Below are 19,506 nucleotides of genomic sequence, written 5' to 3' on the forward strand. Positions count from 1 at the left end.
TTGGCACTCTCTAGCATCTGGAGGACTTTTCTTTATGGTTATACCAATGGACTCTTGATTTCCCTCAACCTACGACAGAAGCCTATTACAGGCTCACAGGATGTTAGGGGTTGGAAGGGTCCTCTGGAGATCTTCACATCCAACCCCCCTGCCAAAGCAGGAGCATAGAATCCAGCACAGGTCACACAGGAACACATCCAGACAGGGCTGGAAAGGCTCCAGAGAAGGAGACTCCACAACCTCTCTGGGCAGCCTCTTCCAGTGCTCTGGGACCCTTACAATAAAGAAGTTCTTCCTCATGTTGAGGTGGAACCTCCTGTGCTGCAGTTTCCATCCGTTGCCTCTTGTCCTATCCCAGGGTGCAACTGAGCAAAGCCTGTCCCCTCCCTCTTGACCCCCAGCCCTCAGATATTTATAAACATTGATCAAATCCCCTCTCAATGAATTTTTATACCCACTCACACTTGATTTTTCTTTCCTTCTAAAAAAGTTAGGTGTTTTTTTGCATATTTTTACTGTTTTCTTCTGTTTCAGGTTTAAAAAAGTCTTTTTTTTTTCAGACTGAATAGAAAAAACAGGTTTTGAGTTTTCCTTTTCCTATAAAGTTTATTACCCATACTTAAAAGTGGCATCTGTAGTGTATATTTATTTCAGTGTACTAATTAATTTTGCCATTTTGAAATAGGTACCTAGGCAGTATTTTGCCTTCATCACAGTATCTGTAAAATAGATGTGTGTGAACGAAGTGTTTTGTTCTTTGTCGTACAGGCTCATGAGGCAACCCTGGAGGCTAGGGCCAGCCCGGAGCTGAGCGATCGTATGCAGCAGCTGGAAAGGGAGGTAACTCGCTACCGGGAGGAGTCGGGCAAGGCTCAAGCTGAAGTGGATCGTCTTCTGGAAATCCTGAAAGAGATGGAAAATGAGAAGAATGATAAGGATAAGAAGATAGCAGAACTGGAGAGGTGAGAATGGTATAAAGTTAGTAGAGGAGCAAAAAAGAGCTGGTGAAAGTTAGAGGTAACTTAGTCCATTTTTCATATCTTAAAAACCTTGGAGGGCCTAGTTCTGGAAAATCTGTTTAGGATTTGTCAGCCTTTGGTCCGTTGTCTTGGTGGATTTTGAGCAAAAAGATGTCTTACTCTGTGCTTTCATTACCTGGCTGCTCAAAACCAGAACTGAAATAGACAGAACTAGAAGGGTAGGTAGTGCTGTGAGGAGGTTACTTTGAAGAACTTGTGATACTAGTCACCTAGGTTCTGCTGACAAATGGCATCTGAAACTCTTTGTAATTGTAGGGACACTGGTGAACTTCAGTTCATGTGAAGCCAAAGAAAGATTTTCTTTTATCCAAACAAAATGGGAGCCAGCATTTTCCATTTTTCTGTCTTGATCAGATATTCTTTCTAGACTTTGACATTCCCCCAAAATTATGATTTATTATGATTCCATGACATTTGTATCACAATTATGAAGAGCAAATCTTGGGAAGGACTTGAAACAGATTTTGTTTGTAGTCATTTTCTTGCCTTGCAGTGGGCCAAGAGAGAGATTCCAGGCAGTAATACCTCTAGGGGTTTTTTGTTTCCCATTTACAGTTAAGAACTCTTAACTTGGAAGAACAAAATGGAAATTTCTTTATTCCCATTTGCCTTGTGCCAGAATACTCTTCCTAGTGTCTGTCTTACCACTATTTAACTGCTCTGCCTCTAGTGTCAGGGGAAATCTCTGAGGACATCTCAGGTTCTGCACAATGGCAATGGTTACTGTTCATTGGTCTCATTATAGGCTCCTCTGAATTACTTGAAAAACTCTTTTCTAAACATCCATGCTTGTGTCCTTGAAAGTGACAGAGCTCTGAAACAATTCAACTTCTCAGCTGAGTTTCTCCTCTCTGTGCTTGTAAGCAGCATCCTGTTAGTTTTAAGTTGTTGTTTTATTTAGCCAAAAGTCTCTATACATGTGGTGCAAGCTTCAACACCCAAAAGTGAAGATACGTCATCTATAACTGTCTTCTTGTTTCTGAGGGATATAACTTTCAGCCTCTTGATACATGATGTGTTCAGAAGAACATTCGCATAATAGCCTGATAGATGAGGTGTGTTAAGTACAGACATGACAAAGCTGACCAGCAGTTACAAGTCCTATTTGCCTGTGTACTTTTTTTTCAGTCCTTAAGGTTGCCCATCTCTCAGCTGTGAAGTTCACAAGGCCATCATCAGAGGGCATGCAAGTTGACTAGGGATCAGGGTATAAGCAACAAACTTTCATTAGAAGTAAGGTGTGGGGGAAAAGTATGTTCGTAATTCCTTAATTTTTTCAATGTGCAGAAGTAATTTCTATTTAGGAAAAGCACATCAGAAATATTCAGCATTCCTCAACCAGATTGCTAGAAGAGATTGGAATGGCAAGAAGATAATTTTCTTTTGCCTGCTTTTAATGCAAGTCTTTTTTTTTTTTTTTTCATGAAGTTATCATTCAGAAACTCTAATCAGGATTAGGACTTGCAGTACCAAACACTGAATATATACATAAAAGTGATCTAGAATCCAGAGAGTTTATAGTGTGCAAAGCAAAAATAACAAAGAAGATAAATGAAGATGAACCTCATTCTCTTTGATAGATCAGAGCATTGGCACCCAATCTTAAAAGAGTTGGAAAGGAACGTTTTCTTTGCAAAGATGCAGTCCCAGAGATCTGCGACAGAATTACTGTTTTTCACGGTACAGTGTCCCTGGCTCTTTCAGTCACCACCAAACTCTGACTGTATCAGTGAAAGCACGAATTCCCCAAATGACTGGACACCATTCCCTAACCCTTTGGTGAATACTTTGACTATTCAGTGTAATCCATTCCTTCTTACCCCCTGATCTTTGCTCTTAATAAAAAAAAAATAGAGTGATCCTCTTCTCTTTTTCACTTGTCCTCTTTTCTACCAGGACCGAGAAAATACAGGATGTCTTCTGTTATTTCTAGCAATTAGGACAGGTACTTCAGCTATGCTAAAGAAAAGACTACTTTTGCTATCAGCAGCCATGCAAATCAAGGGGAAAAATAATGTAAGAAATTCATCTTCTCTAACCACAGCAAATGGAAATGGAAAAAGTCTTGAAGATGATTGGCTGGGTTGAGAGTTGGACTCGATCTTAGAGGTCTTTTCCAACCTCAATGATTCAATGGTCTGGAGGCCAAAGGTGCCTCTTCTTAGTGTGATGAATTAGCAAAGTGTCAACACCTGAAATAATTTTTCAGTTCAGAAAAAGGTGCAAGGTTTCAGATACTTTGCAGTGAGGTTTTGATGAGTCACTTCTCTTATTCTAAATAATTGTTGAAATTTCTATGTGGTCTTAGTTGTTTTCAGTTTCTCCCTCAAATTCCTATTCTCTGGAAGCTTGCTTTCTCCTTGTGGGTTTTTATACAAAGCAGGGATTTTAGAATGCCTGATAAATGTAGAGGTTGGTCTTGGTTTTATCTACCATGCTTGTATGTAAAGTCTTCTTTCATAGATGAAATGTTATATCCAGGCACATTACGTAGATGTTTTAGAGCTAGGGTCTTGGTTTCCTGCAAAGAAGAGATATTTTACCTTGTAAAAATCCTTCCTAAGCAAGCCAGACATTATCTTGACTTCTAATGCTTCTACAACTGTTCAAACTCTGCTGGGCAAAGAGCCCTAGTGCTAGCAGAAGCATTTGCCAGCTAGCAAAAAAGGTAAATATTGCTATGCCTATCAGGAGCTGTTACTGTTCCATGCAGAGCAAGATGAGAAGTCACATTCAGAGAATAGCACAAGCCTGTGATTTTTCTCTCCCTGGAGTTTTCCCTTATGCTACTTTTGTGTGAAAACTAAGACCATACAGCAGCAGCAGCAGAGAAATAATAATGTGGTTTCACCCACAGGAGTCACCTGTTAGGGAGGTATGTATAGAGGAACAGAGATGGAGAAAAGATAGGAGGAGAGGAAGATGAAAGGAAAAGGAGAAAACTTCTCCTCAGCTTTTTCAATGATGGCAAGGCTGCCTTCCCTTCAAATTGAAATGAAGAGGGAAATGCACTCTTCAGCAACTGCTGCAATTACTGGGTGGGGGAAGTTGTTTTTCAGCTCTGAATGGGAAGAGAGATATTAAAAAACAATGTGTTAAATATGGTGCATGCTGTGTAAGAGATTCCAAGAGACTCTGGAGTCAATGTGAGACTGAAAGCAGCAGCTCATGAATTTGTCTTCTCTGTGGGCAGCACTTTGCATTCTCTTGCAGGAGGGTGGGCCATAAGCCTGTGTTTCTTTTGGGGGTGAGCAGCCCTGTGGGTTTCGTTTTGTGGATGCAGAGAGGGTTTTTTAGCCGTCTGGTTATTCACTTGCTCTGTAACTAACCGTTCGGTTTTTGTATTGCCACTCCATACTCTCCTGTCTGTCTGTAACTTTTCACTCTGTGTTTTGTTTCCTTCCTCACCTTCTCTTTCTGTTTACCCTGTCACGTCTGGGTCCCTCGAGCTGTTTTGTCTTGCCCGTGTGGGGTTTTTTCTGACTGTCCTCAGCAAGCACTCCTCCCGCACACAGCACCCCCCCTGCCAGCTGCCAGTCCCTGCACCACAACACCTAGGGGGGTTTGTGTGGGACTTCCTGGGAAAGTGAGTGCCCTGTAAGGCTTCTGGTTCCTGCCAGCTGGAATGTCACCACTGGTTGCCCGCCTGCTGCTGCTGCTGCTGCTCTTTGGGTCTGCTGCAATGATGCTGTTCTCCGTGGGTCTAACAGGAATTAGCTCTGTCAAGGACAAGCTCTCAGTTTGTGTCACAGTAGGTGTGACCACAGCCCAAAGGAGATTTGCTGCTCTTCTCCCTAACTTAAAACTTGACAGAAGCTGTTGCTCTATATTCTAATTCTGTTGCTGTCTTTTACCCTTGGTTCTAATCTCTGCTATCAGTTCTGCCTGAACCACTAAAACTCAAATGTGTCATTGGTAGAGGTCAGTATTGACTTACTCTTCAGCTTTATTGAGATTATCATCCTGAAATAAGGCAAAAATAAAGAAAAGATAAAGTATGCAAATAATCTGAGTCATGACCATCAGGGATGGGTAGGTTATACACAGAGGTATTAGTGCATATATTCTCCAAACAAGAACCAACTTTGTGCTTGAGAGGTGGTAGTAAATCTCTATGAGTTGCTTGAGAAGTAAGCACTGAGTGAATATATATGGAGTGTATATGCATCCTGTTACAAACTTGAAATTGATTCAATTTAGCATGCTCACTGTATGTGACAGGTAGTCCTTGTAAAGACACAAGGCACTACCATTTTTTTTTTCTGAAGCTAGCTTGACTTTGGATTTGGAATAAAGGAAAACAGCAGTCAGCTTTGGAACAGCAGTAGTGCTGTGAAGGACAGCTGGGAATGCTGGGAGATTTTAAGGGGTTTCTCTAAAAGAATTTAAGGATGTCCTGTTCAAGAAGAAACCTTCAAGCTTTTAATATATGGCAGCCAAAAGGTATACTCCTTCTTCTCAAGAGTAAATAAGAATAAAAGAAAATAGACAGGGCGTGATCTCAAGGGAGTGATGAAAAATGTGGGCAGTAGAAGGAAGTATCTTATGCTGTATGTCTTTGAGACAGTGACATGTTTGTGTAGTGGCCCATGAAGGATAAATGGAGAGAAAAACTGACTGCATGTTCCATCAATTTTATGGTTTCCTAGAATAGCATAAAGGAAACTACATCAGTAAATGATGTCTTAAGTCAACAATTTGAAATTGTAGAATCATAGAATTGATAGAGGTGGAAAGGACCTCAAGGATCATCCAGTTCCAACTCCCCTGCCATGGCCAGGGACACCTCACACTACAGCAGGTTGCCCAGAGCCACATCCAGCCTGGCCTTAAAAACCTCCAGGGATGAGGCTTCCACCACCTCCCTGGGAAACCTGTGCCAGTGTCTCACCACCCTCATAGGGAAGAATTTCTTCCTAACATCCAATCTGAATCTCCCCATTTCTAGTTTTGTTCCATTCCCCCCAGTCCTATCATTCCCTGACAGCCTCAAAAGTCCCTCCCCAGCTTTCTTGTAGCCCCCTTCAGATACTGGAAGGCCACAAGAATGTCTCCTGGAAGCTTTCTCTTCTCCAGACTGAATAGCCCCAACTCAATTGAAATATGTATTTTCAAACCATTGCTTGTATCTTATAACAATTACTATACTTTTCAAGTTGGTTGTTTCAGTGAATTATTAAATAATTTTTAAAGAGAATTCCTAAGCAAGGACCTTATTCAGGGTGAATAAGGAATTGAAAGTAAAAGTGTCACTGTCTAAGACCAAAAAATGTTTGTGAAATCAGAATTCTCACTGTTAAAGCTAACCATGAGAGATGGTATGACTATAGTTCTGTGTTATAGTAACTTGTTAGTGGTCTCCAAAAGAGAAATTGAACTCTGATTCAGGCATAGGAAAAAAACCCAAATAATTAAGTATTACCTTAAAATACTTTTATCCATTTTGGTACCTTAAATCATAAAAGCAACCTGGGCAACCTGATCTAGTTGAGGATGTCTCTGCTGACTGCAGAGGGGGTTGGACTGGATGACCTTTGGAGGTCCCTTCGAACCCAGACCATTCTATGATTCTCTGCTTCTATATAATGTATTTATCTCATGGTTGCATAGTATTACAAGGCAGAATTTGCTGTTGTGTTTCTCATCCATTTCCCTCAAAAATCCATAGCTTAAGTGAATGTCAGGATTCTGGGATTGCTCATTCAAAACTTAGGACATTCCAAAATAAAATGGCCATGGAATTTTAATTCACCTCTTGTATGAGGCACAAGATAAAGTGACACAGTCTTCAGCCGTAGGAGCAAACATTTTCCATGAGAGTGGTGCCTTTGGTGTCCGAAGGATAGAGCTGAAATTGTCCCCCCAAAATATCCCATGAGGCTGATACCTCTCATTGCAAATTTCAGCAACAGTTGTTAATATTTAGCAAGCAATTGAGAACAAGGGTTTGTGATGAAAAGAAGTGGTCAGCCCTGTAGTTAGTCCAGCTCCACCTCTGAGCTCACAGATCTATTAAATATTAAGAAATGAAGGGGCAGTTTCTTTATTCTCAGCCTTTCTTTACACCACCAGGTGAACATTACACTTGAAGTCCCACATCAAATTTCACAGAGGCAAAAATGGTCCAATTTATTTCAACATGACTGCTCTAAACAGATAAGAATGAGAGATGCAGGTACCTTTGTTTAAGATATTTGACATGATGTCTGTTTTCAGAAGACAAGTGTCTGCCCTGTGAAAGTCAACCTTTGTTCAAGTGCCCTAAAATCAGCACTCAAAGTCACTAATTGCTTTTGAAGCCAACATCTAAGAGGAGAAAAGAGAGAAGAGACACTCCAGTAATTGCAAACCAATCTGTAGAGAGCAGCAGATAAAATAAGCTGTCCTAGTGATTTTATGGTGACTCCTCAGTCCATCCTTACCTCTTTAATATTGTGGGATATCCGTTTCCCATTTGTCCCTTTTCTTCTGTTTTGGGAGAAACGGAAATGTTGTGGCATTGCAGAAACAGCTGGAACAAGGTCAGAGAACCCAAATGAGTCCAGTCCTTACCATGGTGAGAGGTCAGGGCTGGTGCAGGCTTTGGCTGAATGAGCTTCCTGTATTATCCCATCATTAAACCACCTAAGCTTGGCTGGTATTTCCATGTTCAAGCAGGCAGGACTGACACTCTTAGAGTGATTCAGAGAATCACAGGCTCACAGGATGATAGGGGTTGGAAGAGACCTCTGGAGATCTTCCAGTCCTACCCCCCTGCCAGAGCAGGACCATAGAATCCAGTGCAGGTCACACAGGAACACATCCAGACAGGGCTGGAAAGGCTGCAGGGAAGGAGACTCCACAACCTCTCTGGGCATCCTGTTCCAGAGAAGTAAGTTCATCTCTATGGAACTGAGAACAGTCCATCTCCTTTGTTAAATTCAGCAGTGGGCTGAAAGTTCATGTTGCCTACTAATCCAAGACTGAGGATCTGATCCTGGATACTCCAGGAAGGACCCTACATCCTTATGGGTAACAAGAAGCACTGCTTGTAAACCTTTATAAAGGCTTTTTTTTCCCCTGAGAAATGTCCTGTTTATTTTAATCATCACTTCAAGGTGGTTATCAAGCATTCCTTCTCCTGCCTAAGCCTATTAACTCTGATGGATGTAGGAGTTGTCATCTGATGATTGACAGCCTGCCTGTGTGGTAGAATGCTGGCGTTTATTTGGCAAATATCTAACTGCTAGAGAAGTATAGTGCAAGAGCTAGGATATTATTACAACAATTGCAAAAGCAGAGGAGAAAGCACATCATGTGAATGCTGAGCCTAGTTTCATTATCAAGTTTCCATTGTTACCTGCCTTGGCTACATCTCTTCAATAGCTGTTTTGCAGCTTTGCTTCAGTTACCATCTTTGAGCGATAGGAGGGTATCCATACTCACAAATTAGGATGTAAGGAGTCAAAAACCTCAAAAAAACAAACCACCAAAACCTGCCTTTTATACAGTTGATACAGAGAAAATAAAACTGTTGGATCTTTATCTCATCTGGGAGTACACTCAGAATAAAGGAAAATCCAATATTCATCAGTAAGCTAATGAAATAGCAACATTACTGCTCCGTGGCCATCTGTGGCCATGTTTGTGCTCTTTGATCTGTACATTCATGCCCACAGCTGCACACACAAACCTTCTCTCTATTTGTCTCTCCATCTCTTCCCCATCCCTGTAAATATCAACTAATAAGAAAGGACAAGACCAGCCATCATTCTTTTTAGCAAGAAAAGGTAAAAAGAAATAGCCTTTGCACTTTGACTGACACAAGGAAGATCAAGTGCATGTTATTGATGAGCAGAGGGCTGGAGCTCCTCTCCTGTGCAGACAGGCTGAGAGAATTGGGGTTGTTCAGCTTGGGGAAGAGAAGACTCTGAGGAGACCTTCTTGTGGCCTTCCAGTATCTGAAGGGGGCTACAAGAAAGCTGGGGAGGGACTTTTTAGGGTGTCAGGGAGTGATAGGACTGGGGGGAATGGAGCAAAACTAGAAATGGGGAGATTCAGATTGGGTGTTAGGAAGAAGTTCTTCCCTATGAGGGTGGTGAGACACTGGCACAGGTTTCCCTGGGAGGTGGTGGAAGCCTCATCCCTGGAGGTTTTTGCAGCCAGGCTGGATGTGGCTATGAGCAACCTGATGTAGTGTGAGGTGTCCCTGGCCATGGCAGGGGGGTTGGAACTGGATGATTCTTGAGGTCCTTTCCAACCCTGACAATTCTATGATTCTATGATTATTCCCCATCAGACTGCTTTGAAGGAAAGGTGAAGTACTAAACAGATACAATCATTCCCTGTCAGACAAGTGGACTTCAAGTGTTGACTAGAGATGACTACATGAACTTCTGCCTAAGTGCATGTGTGACTGATGCAGCAGACTCCTTTTGCTCCCTTTGGCTACAGGGACATCATGGAAATTCTAGCTGGCACCATGAAAAGCTTTGAAAATATATCTGATTCTCAATAAAAATTCTGAGATGTTCACATCTCACCAACTTTGTGGCTCTGTACCCAGTGATCAGATTTAAGTTGGTTCTGTCTTTGAGCCTGATGAGATGGCATTCTGAAAGAGTGGATTTCCACCAGGCTACCATTTGGTGCTGCAGATGTCTTGTGTGCCTGGCACACTGGGGCTGGGCAGAAAAGCTGCTGCTGCTTCTGCTTCTTGTGAGGAATGCTGCAAGTGTGTGTTCTGGCTTGAAGGGAAAGAGTGCCTTCCCACAACTTAAAAATTGTTGGTTTGCTCTGTAATGAGCATGTCTTGGTACGTCTCTGGTCCTGCTTGCTTGGGGCTGCTTCCTGGCTATGCTCCTCTGCTCAATTTCACTGATAAAGCTCCCTGCACCGAGGCTTCACCTCCAGCCTGTAGCAAATCTCCACTGATTTCCCAGTAGCTGGCAATTTCAGGTACCTGCCTCGTTTTTAGCTTGATTGATAGCACAGTTCCAGATTTTTTCTAGTTTAAATGTGCTTTCAGACATAGCCCTTGTTTTTGTTTGGATACATATGACGATTATTCTAAAATCCGTATTTTTATAAACTGTTTTGAACCACTGTAAAAAAACATGGGAAGAGGGGCTAGCAATTACACAAAGTTTATTTTTCTTTAGAAAAAGGAATTTATTCCTTAAGAGAACGAATATGTAGCAATAATTATTCTCCATTCAAATCCTGGGCAGCTGGCTAAATAATACCTCTGTAGCACACAGAAAATTGCAAGTGACCTCAGCATAGCATTCCAGGTACTGTTTTGCCTTCATTTTTTGCCAGCAAAAGATGCTACCTTTAGTAGCAGTTGAAAGAATAGTGGACTGAATTCAAATTCTTCAGGGCTATTCTGAATTCTAACCTGTACTAGATTGAAGAAAGAGTATTACAGCATCATCACAGTAGAATCAGGATCTACAAAGAGTCTGAAACTTTTGCAATCCGGATTCAATAGCACTCATTCAAAAGTCAAGCTTCCTGCTCCATGTGTGTGTCCCCCCACTTATTCCCATAGCTAACCAATTGTTTACTTTCCCTTTTTGGTCCCCTTTTGTTAAATTTGTGCAGCCATAGCTCTGCAGCTCAGCTTAAAGGGTGTACACTTGGACTGCAGAGTTGTTAGTGCCAGGCTTTTCCAGGTGGTTTAAGTGAGGCTTTTGGAACATTAGAATTTACTTGTAGGTCAGCCACTGAGATGTGGTAGTTGGCATTTTGCAAGTCTCGTCTTTCCCAAAATCTGAAATAGCACAGCCTTTGCAGCAGCTGTCCTTGAAGAGCTTGATTGAAAGAATGTTAATTAAAAAAGTATCTTTACACTAGTTTATCTGTGGAGACCAACAATCCACTCCTCAGCTGTACCTTGCTCTGAAACTGCTGCTTGTACCTATTCAATATATCCTGCATTGTTGTTGGCAGAACAGGGACTTCAAATTCTATTTAGATGGTTCCATATACCAAGGGTAATGAAGCATATAGCAGTTAGCCTAGCCTGTAGAAATATTTGTCTCCAGACCATATCCTGCCTTTTCAGACCGAAATCTTGACATGGTTCTCGAGAAGCACAACATAGGTTGTGGAAGCCAAATTGTCCTGTTGGACATAATGACATTTACTTTTCCCCTCTTCTACTGACTGAAAACAAAGTTTAAAATAAGATTTAAAGGATCTGTGTTTATGGCTCTATGGCTCCTGTTGACTTACCTTGCTGTTATCAGTGAAATTGACAGCAGATGCCTTATGAATACTGGGAGATATATGGGGGAAAAAAGCAATAATGAACCTATAGGACCTCATGTTATACAGGGAACTCCAACATTCTGTCTTGATCAGTCCTGCTCTTGAGCAATGTTGGAGAGAACTGTCCAAAATATTCCTGCTTGGTCATTATTGGTTTTAGATTGCACCTGATAGGGAAGAATTAGGAGAGCAGCACTGCAGGAAGAAGAGGCAGATGCTTTTTTTGTTTGTCTTTGGAAGGATGACTTCAAAGTCAAAGTTTAGAGAGATGAACTTGTGGGTTTGACTAAGTCTTTAGGTCTTGAAGGCTTTACTCCATGGTGGGTTTTTTCTCCCTTCTATTTATTCCCTTTTGACATGTCTGGTCATCTTCAGGAAAAGTAAAATACTGTGTGTCTTGCTCATGCAGAGAAAATAAGCCGCTAGAAGATGGCAAAAAGGAACACACTGGGATTCATCTCAGACAGTCAAACTCCACATTCCCAAAGGTTTAGTTAGAATTCTGGAAGGGGTACTTGCTAGTCATGTGATGTAAATCCAGAGTTTTTTTCACACTTGGCTTATTTCCCTTTTCCAAGAACTATTACACATTGGAAACTACAGAAAGTTGCCTCTAGATGAAATGGTGTAATCTAATGTAAAGGTATTTTGTTCTTTCCTTTTTTTACCTAGCTGTTCAGCTCTGTGTTTGTGAAGGGTTGTGTCTGTGTGTCATTACCTGATGTAGCTCTGCTTGTTTTGTCCTTGTATTCTTGAACTGCCTTATCTCTGGATGCTGTTTTCACAAACTCTAACTCTTTTTCTTTCGCATCTCCTTCCTGGATTTGCTGCTTCCTTCAGCCTCACCTCAAGGTCAGTATTCACTTTTAATAAGGGTATTTCTAAGACTCTTGTCCCTTCAGCTAAACCTGAGATCTCACAGAAGGCTGCACATCAGATTGCATGATCTACAAAATGAAAAATCAGAGATTTTGCTAAATGTGTGTAGGAGGATGGGGTGAATAGAGTGCACAGTTAGAGGAAACTTGTACTTGAGGGAAATAATTTATGTCAAACCACTGTAAATCAGTATTGCAGTGCATTGGAAAGGAGGAGGGAGACTTGCCAATAAAGCCTTTCGAGGGAAAAAGACCACAGGAACAGAAAGTTGAAGCAAGACAATTTAAATACTATTTGGTTTATCTGTTACTTACAGAAGAAAAAAGATTGGATGTTAGTCACATTCTCTGCTGCAGGCTGTTGAGTGCAAAACTAATTGCTTTAGAATGCCGTCATATATACTATAACTGTTGGGTTCTCATCATAGCATCTGTGTCTGGAACCTTGCAGTGATGTTGCAGAACTAGTTTTGGTGCATTTTGAGTGAGTTTTGCTGTCTGAAGGAGCGAAGGGCTGAGAGTTAAGACAAGTAAATTAGCAAGAGGATAAATTTATTGAAGGCACAGTGTGAAGTTCTTCCCCAGGAGGGTGGTGAGACACTGGCACAGGTTGCCCAGGGAGGTGGTGGAAGCCTCATCCCTGGAGGTTTTTGCAGCCAGGCTGGATGAGGCTGTGAGCAACCTGCTGTAGTGTGAGGTGTAACTGCCCATGGCAGGGGGGTTGGAACTGGGTGATCTTTGAAGTCCCTTCCAACCCTGATGAGTCTATGATTCTGTGGTTGTATGTTTCTATGATAAACTACAGAATGAAAGCCTCCCAAGGGACAGCATCTTTTGAAGTCTTTCAGCCATGGCTGGTTTTACTTTTATTTTTCTATTTTAAAGGCAGTTGTTAAATATAAACATGAGCCATGTAATACAAGGCAGAGGATATTATCTAATGGCCCCCCAGCTCAGAGCCTTTGAAAGGCTCTGGAACCATTTTGGATTGCAGTCTGCTGCTAGTCATTTGGTAAAAAGCATCTGTGACTCCTGACAAAGGAATGACTGTAATGGGTTCAGGCAGTGTCTTTGCCCAGAAAGCCACTACTCAGTGACTAAAGTTCTGAGTTACTGACCAATATCTGACTTTTCTACTCCTGATTAATCCTGTGACAAATGTGGTGGTGAGTGAAATCCCAGGATGCTGCAGTGCTGCTGATGCCTTTAAACTGTGTCGGTGTTCTGACCTTGGTTTGGCACAGGCATTGCACTTGTGGCCTTGGCTGCATATTTTCCTTCCTCCCACAAACTGGAAAAAGATTGGAAGTTAATGTTGTTGTCCATCAATACCTTCCATATTCGATGTGTCATACTGGCATACTTGTAATTGTTGGAGAGAGGAGTGCTGTCCTTGCATGACCCTTCTTCTTCAGATCCTGAAGGACTGAACTGCCAGGAGGCTTTTCTGCCTTGTGAGCACTCTGCTCTGAAATACACACCGTGGCTTCTCTTGCTTGAACAGGACTTCTGTTGGGTGGTCTCTGCTTGCTGATTGCCACTGTGAGTGGAGTTTGATGTGCTTTGTCTTGGTGATAAAGTCTGTGGCCTTCCAGTATCTGAAGGGGGCCTACAAGAAAGCTGGGGAGGGACTTTTTAGGATATCAGGGAGTGACAGGACTGAGGGGAATGGAATAAAGCTGGAAGTGGGGAGATTCAGGCTGGACATGAGGAAGAAGTTCTTCCCCATGAGAGTGGTGAGAGCCTGGAATGGGTTGTCCAGGGAGGTGGTTGAGGCCCCATCCCTGGAGATGTTTAAGGCCAGGCTGGATGAGGCTCTGGCCAGCCTGATATAGTGTGAGGTGTCCCTGCCCATGGCAGGGGGTTTGGAACTGGATGAGCCTTGTGGTCCCTTCCAACCCTGACTGATTCTATGATTTTAAGTCCTAAATCTTACGGAATTCATCTGTCAAAGATATATCTGCTTCTTCTATAGGTTTTTATCAATACTGACACCTGTGCTGGAATTGGTGATGAACAACAGCGGGAACTACTTTTGGGTTGTGTACATTCCTGAGGCCTCTAGTTGGAGGCCTGTGTCTAGTGGAGTCCCTCAAGGGTCAGTACTGGGACCAGAACTATTCAATATATTCATCAGCAGCCTGGGAAAGGGCACTGCCAGCAAGTTTGCTGATGACACCAAACTGGGTGGAGTGGCTGACACAGGAGGGTTGTGCTGCCATTCAGTGAGACTTAGCATGAGAGTTTGGCAGGGAGAAACTGAATGAAATTCAAGAAGGGCAAGGGTAAAGTCATGCACCTGGGAAAGAACAACCTCATAGGGCAGTATAGATTGCGGACTGACCTGCTGGAGAGCAGTGAAGGGGAAAAGGACCTGGGGGTCCTGGTGGATGGAAGGATGGAGCCAGGCTCTGCTGGATGATGCCCAATGCCAGCACAAGGGGCAATGGTTGAAGTTGAGGCATAGGAAGTTCCATGGAAATATGAGGAAAAGTTTTTTCCCTGTGAGGGTGACAGAACCCTGGAACAGGCTACCCTGGGGGCTTGTGGAGTCTTCCTCTCTGGAGATATTCAAAACCAACCTGGATATGTTCCTCTGTGACCTGCTCTAGGTGATCCTGCTCTGGCAGGGGGGTTGGACTAGATGAGCTTTCAAGATCCCTTCCAGCCCCTCACATTCTGTGATGATTTCTCTTTCCCAAACAATATAACCATAACTTTTATTTCTGTCATTTAGAGTATATTGCAAGAATTGACTAGAAAGATGGGACTGTGGTTTGAGGTGGCCAAGTATTAGGAACTCTGGAGAGTGTTTTGATAAGAAGTTAAATCCATGCTGTCCTCATAATTTCTTAACAGTTTTACAGATTTCATTTTTTTTAATTGATTGGTCTGATGGATATTTGCTGAGTTTTTCATACATTTGTTAAAATACATCAAGAGCATAAGGGGATAAGTGTAAGGACTGCTCTTGAAGCTGCAAAATCCCTACTATCTAGAAAAGCAATGAAAAGATTTTCAGAAGGGCAAGCAGGATAATTACAGCCATTGCAGCACCACATCTTCCCTTTCCTAGGCATGTCAGTGTTTGCCTGATTCCCATTAACTGCAACCCCTGCAAAAATAGCTGTTCTGTGAAGCTACACTCTACACTGGAAGCTATGATGGGAGTGATAACTTTATCTTACTCTTAAGGGTGTAAAGCAGTGAGGTGTTTTCAGAGAACAAAGCAAATATGTCTGCCTGGAAAAGGGCTGATAAGACAAAAAATGTGCTAGGTGTGTCTGTCTTCTGGAAACAGGAAGAAATACTGTGAATTATATCTGTACTCATCAGGAACTGCTCTCTTTACTGTAATCAGTGCAACCTCTGGATTTTACAATCTACCAAGCTTTTATCATCTCTCTCTTGCTGGAAAGCAGCTCCATGGAGAAAGACCTTGGAGTGCTGGTGGACAGCAAATTCTGCATGGGACAGCAATGTGCCCTTGTGGCCAAGAGAGCCAATGGGATCCTGGGGTGCAGCAAGAAAAGTGTGGCCAGCAGGGCTAGGGAGGTTCTTCTGCCCCTTTACTCTGCCCTGGGGAGACCTCATCTGCAATCCTGTGTCCAGTTTGGGGCTCCCCAGCTCGAGAGAGACAGAGACCTGCTGGAGAGAGTCCAACAGAGAGCCACGAGGATGATGAGGGGACTTGAGCATCTCCCATGTGAAGAGAGACTGAGAGCCCTGGGGCTGTTTAGTCTGGAGAAGAGAAGGCTGAGAGGGGATCTGATCAATGTCTATCAATAGCTGAGGGGTGGGTGTCAAGGGGAGGGGGCCAGGCTCTTTTGGGTGGTGCACAGTAATAAGCCAAGGACCAGTGGAGACAAACTTGAACACAGAAGGTTTCAGCTCAACATGAGGAGAAACTTCTTTAGTGTGAGGGTGACAGAGCCCTGGAGCAGGTTGTCCAGAGAGGTTGTGGAGTCTCCTTCTCTGGAGACTTTCCAACCCCACCGGGATTCATTCCTGTGCAGACTGCCCTGGGTGATCCTGCTTTGGCAGGGGGTTGGACTGGATGATCTCTGGAGGTCCTTTCCAACCTCCAGCATTCTGTGATTCTGTTACTTGCTGTGACTTGTACCTGCTTCTAAGAAGTCTAAGGGTCTGGAGAGAATGTCACACTGATTCATAGTAAAAAAAGTAGTATGGTAGGGCTTGAGGATTTAAGCAGTTTTCCATTAGGAGTCTGTGATAAGCATCTCTCTTTATAGCAGCTGAGTTCCAGAGTAATGGTCATTATCCTCCCCTCTACCCCGGTGAGGCCATATCTGGAGAACTTTTGTCCTTCTAGCAAACACACTTCAGGATTTGACATGTCAACACATTTTAAAGGCTTGATGCACCATTAGTCAAGATAAGGTGTCTTTACTTTTAGCCTTGCTTGTTTGCTCTCTGTTCTGGTGTCTTTTTTCATTTGTCAGCATTCACTGTGTGAAACAACATGGGAGAGATCATTATATGGTGCAAAAGTGGCCTCTGACTTGGAATGTGAAAAAAAAATGTTTGTTTTCTGGTCTATTTGGGTCACAACTCTGCATTGAATGCAAGATTTTAGGTCACTTATTCTTAAAGGAAATGGTTTGTATCTTATCTGCCAAACAAAGGGACTGTTCCCTCCATATAGATAATAGGCTTCATTTTTGTAGAGACTGTGCAGTGACATTTATAGAAAGGTTATTAGTGAGATGCAAGTCACTGTTGTGATTTCCTCCTTAGTTTTCAATGTGCTGGAAGGTGTCCAGAGAAGGGCCACAAGGATGAGCAGAGGGCTGGAGCTCCTTTCCTATGGAGACAGACTGAGAGAGTTGGGGCTGTTCAGTCTGGAGAAGAGAAGGATCCAAGGAGACCTTCGTGTGGCCTTCCAGTATCTGAAGGGGGCTACAAGAAAGCTGGGGAGGGACTTTTTAGGGTGTCAGGGAGTGATAGGACTGGGGGGAATGAATACAAGCTAGAGGAGGGCAGATTTAGATCAGACATTAGGAAGAAGTTCTTCCCCATGAGGGTGGTGAGACACTGGCACAGGTTTCCCAGGGAGGTGGTGGAAGCCTCATCCCTGGAGGTTTTTGCAGCCAGGCTGGATGTGGCTGTGAGCAACCTGCTGTAGTGTGTTGTAGAGTCTCCCTCTCTGGAGGTATTCAAAGCCCACCTGGCTGTGTTCCTGTGTGATCTGCTCTAGGTGCTCCTGCTCTGGCAGGGAGGTTGGACTGGATGAGCTTTCGAGGTTCCTTCCAGCCCCTAACATTCTGTGATTCTGTTAATTTTGCTTTTAAGGAGATAAAAGAAATTATGTGAGATCTTTATTTGGGCAGCATAAATCATTAGGCTTTTAGTCCTGAAATGGACTGCTTTACTCTTTTATTTTCAGAATGCTCCTGCTAGCATCACTGTCCTCACATCCTTTTCTTAGAGCTAGACTTTGAATGTTCTCATGCATGTTTTTCTTTTACACCAGAAACCCTTTTCCTCCAAGTTGGTATATCCACCATGCCTTCTTTTCTGTCCTTGACAACTGCTCTGTGCAATACATTTTGCTGAAGACTGGATTTTCAGTAGCTGTCAGCTTGAGAGCATAAGATAGGTGTTTAACATACCTTAGTTCAAAATGACAGGATAGGATCCCACTCTTTATCCCAAATTTCTGCCCATTTTAAGAGATGGACTTCTCTCTCTGGAGAGGTTGGTCAGTTGCTTGCTGAAAAGCAAAGATAAGCTCCTTTCTTATAGAATCATAAACTGATCTGGGTTGGAAGGGACCTCCAGAGCTCATCCAGTCCAACCCCCTCTGCAGTCAGCAGGGACATCCTCCACTAGATCAGGTTGCCCAGAGCCCTGTCCAGCCTCACCTTGAATACTTCCAGGGATGGGGGCCCTAATGCTTTGCTTTTAAATTTTTGTTTTCCCTACATTATCTTTACTTTTTGGTTTTGTCTCCATGGATGACTTTTACATTAATTTTTCTTTTTAATTATTGCTTGTATCAGGCATTATTCTAGAAGGAACGAAAGGATCTCATGCCTGTATGAAAGAAAGCTGCTGTATTGTGTTTTGTTTTCTTTGCTGGCTAGTGGGGCTGCAGTTGAAAGAGACAGCTGTGATCTTAGATCAAAAAATACCCTCTGAAACCTCAGTAAAATGCCATTCATAAGAAAGATTTTATTGCTGTTTAGAAAATACTTTTTTCAGCCAAATGGTGCAGGTCTCTTGAGCAGGGAGCGACTGGCTGTGTGTGATCTGCTCACAGGGCGGCTGGCTTGCGCGCTGCAGTTCAAGGGAAAAAGAACAGCGCCTTTGGGACTTCTTCCCACACTGTTAGGGCCAAATTCAACTAACCCAGTATGTTGCAGGGAGAAGAAATCCACATTGAGGCCTAATCAGCCGTTTTATAGGTGTCATTTTTGGCTTTGCATCTGTTTGCTCAGTTAACAAAGGCAGGAGTGAAAAAACACAACAGCACAAACTTATTTGTTGAACTACTGAATGCTTTTATTAAGGTCCTTAAAGCATTAAGATTTTTCTAACCAAGGGGACACTCATATCACTGTCTTACAGATGTATTGCTGAGTTCACCTTGACTTTGCACTTCTAATGCTCTGTACCTTAAGGTTTTAAGATTAAAGAATTCTAGTTCAGTTGCTGTCAGCTTTCAAAAATACTTTTCATACATTTAACTCAATACTTAATCTCTGCAGCCTGATTTCTAGTTTCACATTTGTAATGAAATTGTGGTCATGCACGCATTATTTTCATCACATTACTTGCTTGCTAGTAAATAGGTGATGAGAATGTAAATAGCTGGGAAGCTGCATATTAGTGTTTGTTCTTGTTTGCTTTTTGTATCTGAGGTGAATAGTTGTAGTGGATTATATCTACAACATTGGAACTGTAGAGTAGTGAAAAGATGAGGTGCTAGAGATGTTTGCCTAAAGTTTTTAGAGTGTCTTAGATTTAGTATGTTGTATCTGGCCCTGTTTGTGATTTGCTTGATTTGATATGGACTTGTTGCATTCAACCAAAGACACTTCTGTTAATCTCTGCTATTAATCCCTCAGTTTTAGCCAGTTGGTTAAAACACTTTCTTGCTTCCAAATTTTTTGAGACTACTAAGACAACAGCATTTGTCTTTACCATTCCTTGTGTGTAATTGGGCTTCAAGACAGGGAAGTAGTCCAGATTATTCTCGCTTTATTTGATCAAGGAGTGGATGAAAAATTAAGCCTACTTTCTTCGAAATAGGTTGGTTTTGATAGTGCTTGCATCATACTTTTGAGACACGTGCTTCTTAGCCTTGGTCA

General features: G+C 42.5%; 1 protein-coding gene across 2 annotated transcripts in view; it reads left to right on the forward strand.

The window, feature by feature from the left end:
* Nucleotides 1–19,506, forward strand: part of ERC1 (ELKS/RAB6-interacting/CAST family member 1) — a 351,929-nt gene that overhangs the window by 145,550 nt on the left and 186,873 nt on the right. For both annotated transcript variants that reach the window (XM_054386713.1, XM_054386714.1), the window contains one exon: nucleotides 769–962. In XM_054386713.1, the coding sequence (XP_054242688.1) occupies nucleotides 769–962 (194 nt within the window). The remainder of the gene's footprint in view (nucleotides 1–768; nucleotides 963–19,506) is intronic.

The sequence above is a fragment of the Indicator indicator genome, chromosome 14 (assembly GCF_027791375.1).
Source record: "Indicator indicator isolate 239-I01 chromosome 14, UM_Iind_1.1, whole genome shotgun sequence".
NCBI classification, from domain to species: Eukaryota; Metazoa; Chordata; class Aves; order Piciformes; family Indicatoridae; genus Indicator; species Indicator indicator.